The sequence below is a fragment of the Procambarus clarkii genome, chromosome 37 (genome assembly GCF_040958095.1).
Source record: "Procambarus clarkii isolate CNS0578487 chromosome 37, FALCON_Pclarkii_2.0, whole genome shotgun sequence".
Lineage (NCBI taxonomy): Eukaryota > Metazoa > Arthropoda > Malacostraca > Decapoda > Cambaridae > Procambarus > Procambarus clarkii.
In genome coordinates, this window is record NC_091186.1 from 9,656,138 (window position 1) to 9,665,979 (window position 9,842).

The 9,842-nt window shown below is 43.1% G+C and overlaps 2 protein-coding genes across 2 annotated transcripts in view; both read left to right on the forward strand.

Annotated features, from left to right (window-relative positions):
• LOC123765979 (uncharacterized) overlaps positions 1–1,275 on the forward strand; it is a 1,826-nt gene extending 551 nt beyond the window's left edge. Inside the window, exons 2-4 of the mRNA XM_045754841.2 lie at positions 113–208; positions 455–561; positions 891–1,275. Of these exons, the coding sequence (XP_045610797.2) occupies positions 113–208; positions 455–561; positions 891–964 (277 nt within the window). The 3' untranslated portion in view covers positions 965–1,275. The remainder of the gene's footprint in view (positions 1–112; positions 209–454; positions 562–890) is intronic.
• Positions 1,276–6,702: 5,427 nt separating this feature from the next.
• LOC123765997 (uncharacterized) lies at positions 6,703–8,832 on the forward strand. The gene is made up of 4 exons (XM_069336991.1): positions 6,703–6,985; positions 7,730–7,823; positions 8,066–8,173; positions 8,451–8,832. Exons 1-4 carry the CDS (start codon positions 6,922–6,924, stop codon positions 8,518–8,520), a joined length of 336 nt encoding a protein of 111 aa, XP_069193092.1. The 5' UTR covers positions 6,703–6,921; the 3' UTR covers positions 8,521–8,832.
• The last annotated feature ends 1,010 nt before the right edge of the window (positions 8,833–9,842 follow it).

A 9,842-nucleotide genomic window follows, 5' to 3' on the forward strand; every position in this document is an offset into this window, starting at 1 on the left:
GGACTATAATATGTAGAGTGTTCTCTGTATTGTAAAGGTCTAGGGACTATGACATGTAGTGTGTTGAAAGGGTCTGGGAACTATAACATATGAAGTGTTGCATGTGTTGCAGGGCTCGGCGAGACAGCGCTAGCATCAACTTGGGTCACACCGTCAACAAACACACAATCCAAGGCGGCCTCAGTGTTGACCGCACCAAAGTTCCCGGGTAAGACAACCATATTCCACTGTTTATCATTGTTATTGTAAACTGTTGGTACACTTTGGCTCAGTATTTTAACTCAAAGTTGAAATATATAAACAGTAAAATGGACAAGTAAAGCTTTGTTAATTTAGTACAGTTTTTGTTTTGTTGATAAATATTTATCTATATATAGATCATATAAACAAAGATTCAGTACAATAAATTATACAGTAGCACAGATAATGTAGTAATCTGTATACCATGATGCAGCCTTGGGAGTGAGAGGAACGTGGGAGCCAATTGGGTTACGAGTTCAAGCCCAACAAACAGACCTCCATCACCGCCGGTTTTCAACACTCCCGGGGTGGAGGCCGCAGGTAGGCCTCTCTTCCAGCTGTTCTCGTCACACTTCGCTGTTAACACCTGCTACACCCTTCAATCTAAACACCTGCTACACGCTTCAGTCTAAACACCTGCTACACGCTTTTCTATAAACATGAGCAAATGATCCATTACAACATCCGCCAGTGTCATTACTATAGATTCTGTCATGTATTCATATACAGTTTATAAGTGTTATAAAGTCTGCATTTCCTCGTAAGATTATATTTGATATTTCATCGCAGCTCAAAGTTTGTCTCGTGAGGAACCTTCATTAATTATTATTTCTCATTTAAATGTTACAACAAAACTTTATTTCCAACAGATCCAACAATTTTGGAGTTGGTTTCAGTCACACGTTCGGCCGGAAGAGGAGATCCACAGAGAACTTGTAAATAACGTCTTGAGAAGAAGTGAAAGTTGAGTGTGTTCTTAAGATGCCAGCGTTCCTCTCCAGTGTTACTAGAGGGCCTCCAGAGACCCGCGTCTAACTAGTCCTGTCAACGCCTCTCATATTAATAGGCCTACCTTGGCCTGGAAGCAACTGGGAGTGTGGAGTCACAAGGAATTCTTAGTCTAGAGGTTCGAATTCTACAATACATTGTTATTTCTTTCATCATTTCATTATGAACATTAGTTCAATAGGGCCCATAATGTTATCATTGAACAATATTATAGACGTATTTAAATAAATTTAACAATAAATAGAACGGCTTTTTATTATTATCTGGATAATCTTTAGTATGTTGGTCTCTTGTGTTACTTTGTTATGCTCACATGCTGACCAAAGTCTGGTGAGGGTGACGTTACAAGCCATGTTACAAGCATGTTACAAGTATGTTACAAGCATGTTACAAGTACTGCCATATCTTCCCCTCTTGTTGTTGCTGTTCCTTACTCGTGTACCGTCTTAATGGATGAGCATCTTGACGCTTCGACGAAGGAGCAAATTACCAGCAGGAATATCGGAAACGTCAAGAGCCAATGTGACGTGACGGAGATGCTGGAGCACGGAGCACGGAGCACACACACACACACACACACACCTCAATCATCTACCAATGAATGAATTAATGAACTGTGAGGAAAAAGCGCCAAACCATTACGACTATATAGCACTGGGAAGGGGTCAGGATAAGGATTTGGGATGGGACGGGAAGGAAGGAATGGTGCCCAACCACTTGTGGACTGTCCAGGATTGAACGCCGACCTGCATGAAGCCAGTCCATCGCTCTACCGTCCAGCTCAAGTGGATGGGTAAAATCACTTGTCTCGCTTCGTGTGTCGTAGATATTATTTATACAGTATTCACACAGCCGTGAATATGCTGATATTATATTAATAAAACATTCTCAAACATTAACACAACAACCCATTAAAACATTTTCAGATTCAGATTCAGATTCAGATGTTTATTCAGGTAAGGTATATACATACAAGTGATGTTACATTAATGGATTGACATATAGATAGAGCTAGTACATACAATGCCTAAAGCCACTATTACGCAATGCGTTTCGGGCAATTTTACCACCTTTTAAAGTATTCAGAGAAACAAACCTAACAATACTTAAACATTAACAGAATAAATTATCAGGAAAGTAGAAATAGCAGACTGTGAGTCACAATAACGTGGCTGAAGATATGATGACCAGACCATACACCACAAGATGAAGACACGACGACGTCTCGGTCCGTCGAAATAGCATTGACCCGTGTCAAGGTCTCCCATGTAGGTCAAGGTCCCCCATGTAGGTCAAGGTCCCCCATGTAGGTCAAGGTCCCCCATGTAGGTCAAGGTCCCCCATGTAGGTCAAGGTCTCCCTTGTAGGTCAAGGTCCCCCATGTAGGTCAAGGTCCCCCATGTAGGTCAAGGTCCCCCATGTAGGTCAAGGTCCCCCATGTAGGTCAAGGTCTCCCATGTAGGTCAAGGTCCCCCATGTAGGTCAAGGTCCCCCATGTAGGTCAAGGTCCCCCATGTAGGTCAAGGTCCCCCATGTAGGTCAAGGTCCTCCATGTAGGTCAAGGTCCCCCATGTAGGTCAAGGTCTTCCCTAATAACAGCCCAGGAAGCCAAAGTGGGAAACAAAAATCTTGTAATATATTGCCTGATAACTGAGTCACACTTGGCTAGGTCTTCAAGGTCAGTGAGTCAAACTGACAGTCTCTCGCCAGATCACTGTCTCAAGCTGACAGTCTCACACCAGTTCACTGTCTCAAGCTGACAGTCTCTCGCCAGATCACTGTCTCAAGCTGACAGTCTCACACCAGGTCACTGTCTCAAGCTGACAGTCCCACACCAGGTCACTGTCTCAAGCTGACAGTCCCACACCAGGTCACTGTCTCAAGCTGACAGTCCCACACTAAGTTACTGTCTCAAGCTGACAGTCTCACACCAGGTCACTGTCTCAAGCTGACAGTCTCACACCAGGTCACTGTCTCAAGCTGACCGTCCCACACCAGGTCACTGTCTCAAGCTGACAGTCCCACACTAAGTTACTGTCTCAAGCTGACAGTCTCACACCATGTCACTGTCTCAAGCTGACAGTCTCACACCAGGTCACTGTCTCAAGCTGACAGTCTCACACCAGGTCACTGTCTCAAGCTGACAGTCTCACACCAGGTCACTGTCTCAAGCTGACAGTCTCACACCAGGTCACTGTCTCAAGCTGACAGTCTCACACCAGGTCACTGTCTCAAGCTGACAGTCCCACACTAAGTTACTGTCTCAAGCTGACAGTCTCACACCAGGCCACTGTCTCAAGCTGACAGTCTCACACCAGGTCACTGTCTCAAGCTGACAGTCCCACACCAGGTCACTGTCTCAAGCTGACAGTCCCACACTAAGTTACTGTCTCAAGCTGACAGTCTCACACCAGGTCACTGTCTCAAGCTGACAGTCTCACACCAGGTCACTGTCTCAAGCTGACAGTCCCACACCAGGTCACTGTCTCAAGCTGACAGTCCCACACTAAGTTACTGTCTCAAGCTGACAGTCTCACACCAGGTCACTGTCTCAAGCTGACAGTCTCACACCAGGTCACTGTCTCAAGTTGACAGTCTCACACCAGGTCACTGTCTCAAGCTGACAGTCTCACACCAGGTCACTGTCTCAAGCTGACAGTCTCACACCAGGTCACTGTCTCAAGCTGACAGTCTCACACCAGGTCACTGTCTCAAGCTGACAGTCTCACACCAGGTCACTGTCTCAAGCTGACAGTCTCACACCAGGTCACTGTCTCAAGCTGACAGTCTCACACCAGGTCACTGTCTCAAGCTGACAGTCCCACACTAAGTTACTGTCTCAAGCTGACAGTCTCACACCAGGTCACTGTCTCAAGCTGACAGTCTCACACCAGGTCACTGTCTCAAGTTGACAGTCTCACACCAGGTCACTGTCTCAAGCTGACAGTCTCACACCAGGTCACTGTCTCAAGCTGACAGTCTCGCACCAGGTCACTGTCTCAAGCTGACAGTCCCACACCAGGTCACTGTCTCAAGCTGACAGTCCCACACCAGGTCACTGTCTCAAGCTGACAGTCCCACACTAAGTTACTGTCTCAAGCTGACAGTCTCACACCAAGTTACTGTCTCAAGCTGACAGTCTCTCACCAAGTCACTGTCTCAAGCTGACAGTCTCACACCAGGTCACTGTCTCAAGTTGACAGTCCCACACCAGGTCACTGTCTCAAGCTGACAGTCCCACACCAGGTCACTGTCTCAAGCTGACAGTCTCACACCAGGTTACTGTCTCAAGCTGACAGTCTCTCACCAAGTCACTGTCTCAAGCTGACAGTCTCACACCAAGTTACTGTCTCAAGCAACTCACACAACAGAGGACATGCAGCATCTTCACATTCACGAGGACATGCAGCATCTCCACATTCACGAGGACATGCAGCATCTCCACATTCACGAGGACATGCAGCATCTCCACATTCACGAGGACATGCAGCATCTCCATATTCACGAGGACATGCAGCATCTTCACATTCACGAGGACATGCAGCATCTTCACATTCTCACCAGACCCGAGATTCTAAATGTAAATTATTCATCTTCAATTCTTGATAAAACAAATTTAACGAATCAATGTCTGGAGGGATTACTCGCCCTCAAGAAATATTCATGTTCATCTTATACATATTTTCCTGACATCTTCACACCGAGAACGCGCAGGGAAGTGAACGCTTAAGCAGTTGGTTGAGGAGAACGTGTTCACACTGACACTGAGAATGACAAGCCAGCTGCACCTTCAGGACAAGTTCTGTCATAGACGCAGAGATGTAGTCACTGTGACATGACAGTGACAACACAACAGTTTCTGGGGTAAACCATAAAGTGCATACAATCATTTAGTAGCAATTATTTATATATTTATCAAGTAGATCTATGGATAATGATGCCACAGTAAGCTGAAGTGTGCAACAAGGAACAATCAAATAGTTACTGACTGTATCGGAAGTAATGTTTGACGTGACACGCAACAGCAGATATTGCACGTGTTGGTGAGTATTGGAACTCATTTATGTACACTTGTGTGAGTGTGTCGGCAGTGTGTGTGTGTGTAGGGTCTGTGTAGGTATAGTGTGTGTGTGTGTAGGGTCTGTGTAGGTACAGTGTGTGTGTGTAGGGTCTGTGTTGATATAGTGTGTGTGTGTGTGTGTGTGTGTGTGTAGGTATTGTGTGTGTGTAGGGTCTGTGTAGGTATAGTGTGTGTGTGTGTGTGTGTGTGTGTGTGTGTGTGTGTGTGTGTGTGTGTGTGTGTGTGTGTGTGTGTGTGTAGGGTCTGTGTAGGTATAGTGTAAGTGTGTGGGTGTGTAGGGTCTGTGTAGGTATAGCGTGTGTGTAGGGTCTGTGTAGGTATAGTGTGTGTGTGTGTGTGTGTGTGTGTGTGTGTGTGTGTGTGTGTGTGTGTGTGTGTGTGTGTGTGTGTGTGTGTAGGTATAGTGTGTGTGTAGGGTCTGTGTAGGTATAGTGTGTGTGTGTGTGTGTGTGTGTGTTGGTTCTGTGTGTGTGTTGGTTCTGTGTGTGTGTGTGTGTGTGTGTGTTGTTATGTCTGTCTGTCTGTGTCTGTCTGTGTACGTACTCATCTAGGTGTGTTTGCTGGGGTTTGCGGGCTCTTTGGTCCCGTGGGTGGTGATAGTGGGTGGAGATGGTAGTAATCACAATTCTTTCCATCTCAAGTGCTTGAAATCTACTAGAGACGAGTCAAAGTTGGTTAAACATGAACGACTCTTTGGAAAGCCGTGTTGTGAATCCCCCATTGATCTGTGTTTCTCAAAATGTAAACAATTGGCTTTTGCAGTTATCGTTAAAGCAAGTTTCTTCAGAATAAACATTAAGTTAATTGGACGACAAATTAGATGAAAGTGATCTCTCATCCTTGTCAAAAATCGAGAATGAATCACCCTTACATCCTTCCACAACTCTGATAACTTGCCCGAGTCTAATGAATATGCAAGACAAGGGCTCTCTCGGGTCTTTTTTTTCCATTTTTAGAGAACCCTAATACTTCAAATACCCTAATACTGTCAAATACTTCATCTGGATCTGAGGAGTTATTTGACTTGAATTGTATTATTTGTTAAATAACTTACTATTGCCAGCCTGTTTCCTTCGCCATTATTAGTCTAAGTTAAAATGCTGTCATGTAGATTCCTTAATTACTTCCTTCTCCCCTTATTTATATTCAAAATTGTCTACAAACTTATATTACTTGCAATGTACTTCGACATGAATAGAGAGATATAAGCTGATGATTGCCTTTCAAAATATCTAGAAATATACGCATTATCGTAGTCAAGGTTATAATGCTTCCATACACTCTTAACATTTTACATAAACATGTACAATGATAATATACTATGAAATTAATAAATATATACAAGTCGATGATTGCCTTCCAAAAAATCTTAAAATATTTTTTTTCCTTCAGCAGAGGGAACGTTTCAATAATTCTGGGAAAATAGTGACGGGAACTCCAAGCAGGACAGATTGTTACGTTTCACAGTCAATGACACGATCAGACAATGACAACAAATCATTTTGCTGTTGTTGGTCGAGGGGTATTTCCCACAATTTGTCCAGGAGTATATAACCTGCTGGAGCCGAGAGTCCATCACCACTGTCCTCAGCAAGAGTTTAACATGCAGACAACATTCACAGTGAGCGCCCTGCTCCTAGCAGTGGTGACAGGCAGCCCCCTCCAGGGCTCGTCACTGCAGCTCACCAACACACCAACACAAGATACCAATCTGGCGCCAATTTACACGTCGGACGAGGAGCTTGATTCATATTTGGTGCAAGTCGAGGGACGAGAACCGTCCCTAAACTCTGGTGAAGATGGTTTGAGTCATGAACGAAGAAAGCGACAGACCACAGTATCCGGATCCGCCAACACTGAACGCCTGGGTGGTGGGTAAGTGGACTCTCCTCACAGCTTAATATATTATACTTGTGTAACGAATTGGAGATCACACACCGGCTCACTGCTTATATAGAAACAATAAGGGTTTTGGAGAGAAGTCTTTTATATCTACATCAATAAAAGATTTCTTTTTGACAGTCTGTCCTAGGTTGGAGGCCAGTCGCTTGGTGCTAAACTCACCTGGTAGCTTACTATGTAACCCTACCAGTTACCATGTAACCCCTATCAGTTACCATGTAACCCTACCAGTTACCATGTAACCCCTATCAGTTACCATGTAACCCTACCAGTTACCAAGTAACTCAGTTACATGGTTAAGTGGAAGGGATTGGCCAACACAGAGGGGTCAGGGTTGGCCCTATTGCTCCCCTTTACGGGATCAGGGCTCAAATGGGGAACCCACTGAAATCTGCGTAAATGAAATAGTGGCCTTGGAGTCCATACAGTTACATTATGTGTACATAATTATAAAAAATCAGATATTGATATGCAAAATGAATGTTCTTATAGCAGATTTGCATTCCACGAGCACCCTATACTTAAATGATGCAACTGGGTACTCCTACTAGTATAAGGGACAAGATATGTAAGGGAATTGTTCTGTATGTTGAAGGGGTCGTGGAACATGGGATGTGTTCCACGAACTATATCTCATGTTCCACGGAACATGGGGTGTGTTCAGTGTATTTCAAGGGTCAGGGGACTATAACGTATGATATGTTGCATGTGTTGTAGGGCTCTGCGAGACAGCGCTACCATCAACTTGGGTCACACCTTCGACACACACAATCCAAGGCGGCCTCAGTGTTGACCGCACCAAAGTTCCCGGGTAAGACAACCATATTCCACTGTTTATCATTGTTTTTGTAAACTGTTGGTACACTTTGGCTCAGTATTTTAACTCAAAGTTGAAATATATAAACAGTAAAATGGACAAATTCATCTTCGTTAATTTAGTACAGTATATTTTTTATAAATATTTATCTATATATAGATCATATAAACAAAGATTCTGTACAATAAATTATACAGTAGCACAGATAATGTAGTAATTTGTATACCATGATGCAGCCTTGGGAGCGAGAGGAACGTGGGAGCCAGTTTGAGTTACGTGTATAAGCCCAACAGACAGACCTCCTTCACCGCCGGTGTTCAACACTCCCGGGGTGGAGGCGGCAGGTAGGCCTCTCTTCCAGCTGTTCTCGTCACACTTCGCTGTTAACACCTGTTACACCCTTCACTGTAAACATGTGCAAATGCCCATTACAACATCCGCCAGTGTCATTACTATAGATTCTGTCATGTATTCATATACAGTTTATAAGTGTTATAAAGTCTGCATTTCCTCGTAAGATTATATTTGATATTTTCATCGCAGCTCAGAGTTTGTCTCGTGAAGAACCTTCATTAATTATTATTTCTCATTTAAATGTTAAAGCAAAACTATTTCCAACAGGTCCAACAGTTTTGGACTTGGTTTCAGTCACACGTTCGACCGGAAGAGGAGAGCCACAGAGAACTTGTAAATAACGTCTTGTGAAGAAGTGAAAGTTGTGTTCTTAAGATGCCAGCGTTCCTCTCCAGTATCACTAGAGGACCTCCAGAGACCCGTGTCTAACTAGTCCTGTCAACGCCTCTTATAGAGCGTCTTTGTCCGAAGCCACAACTGGTTAGGTTAGTTAGCGATGAAGTTTAATACAAGTTTGAATCCTACTGTACAAAATTAATTTTGATTTGTTGTACTAAGCCATTATGAACTTCAATTTTATTATGCTTTAGATATTGATATTTACATGTATTATATTTCTGTTGAATAAAGTTTATCAATGAAGGCAAAATTTTCTAATTTATTTCTCACAAATAACTTTAATATTTATTATAATTAGCAAAAGACTACAACATGTTTTGATTTAATCTTTTTAGAGAAACATTTGCTGATGACTACGGAGGTAAACTATTTATAATAATGCTCAAACTTACACTTTATGACGACACTAAACAGATGCAAACCTGAATTATTCTCGGTTATAAAGTATACTTCTTGGTTGTTCGGTATATTAATGAATTTACCTTAGTAACCCTCCCACCGTTGGTAGGCCTTAAGCTCAACACCGTTGATATAACTTCAATACATTATAACTTAATATAACTTAATACCAACTTTAATTCGTTGATATCTTAAGTGTACTCCGGACTTCGCAGCGTCTATACACAATACACAATTAATAAAGCAAGTCAACGATGGATTCCTGTATACATTTACATTAATCTTTACACACTATAGTGCCGAGATGCTTGCCTGAATCATCACAGCCTGCCCTCATCACAGCCTGCCCTCATCACAGCCTGCCCTCATCACAGCCTGCCCTCATCACAGCCTGCCCTCATCACAGCCTGCCCTCATCACAGCCTGCCCTCATCACAGCCTGCCCTAATCAACAAAGGCCAAAAGCTTGTTAATCCAGTCGCCAAACCCCCTGTTTATTAATAGAAAAATGTCTTACACACGACTCTCACAAGTGAGGACTTTCGAATATTTCTCGAACAGTGCTTCGTTGACAACCTCTGTTCGAATTACAACTCTGTAAACAACCCGTCCTCGACTCAAGTTCATTACATCCAGCGGTCAACCCGCTGCATAGTCGATGATGGTTGATATACACATTAATGAATATATCAATAATTATTAAGGACAAGACCGGAATATAACGATGCCAACACAGAAGACACTTCAATAATTATACCACCAATGATTGTATCTCACTAATTGTACCACCAATAAGTGTATCATTGCTAATTGTATCACCAATAATTGAATTATCAAGATTTACAGAGCACTGGGATGTGT

Excerpts from the sequence above, each read along its gene's own strand:
- LOC123765997 (XM_069336991.1), top strand. The coding sequence starts at position 6,922 with ATGAACGAAGAAAGCGACAGACCACAGTATCCGGATCCGCCAACACTG. Across the intron at positions 7,824-8,065 it reads GACCGCACCAAAGTTCCCGG|CCTTGGGAGCGAGAGGAACG; the intron begins GTAAGACAACCA and ends ACCATGATGCAG. Across the intron at positions 8,174-8,450 it reads TCCCGGGGTGGAGGCGGCAG|GTCCAACAGTTTTGGACTTG; the intron begins GTAGGCCTCTCT and ends TATTTCCAACAG.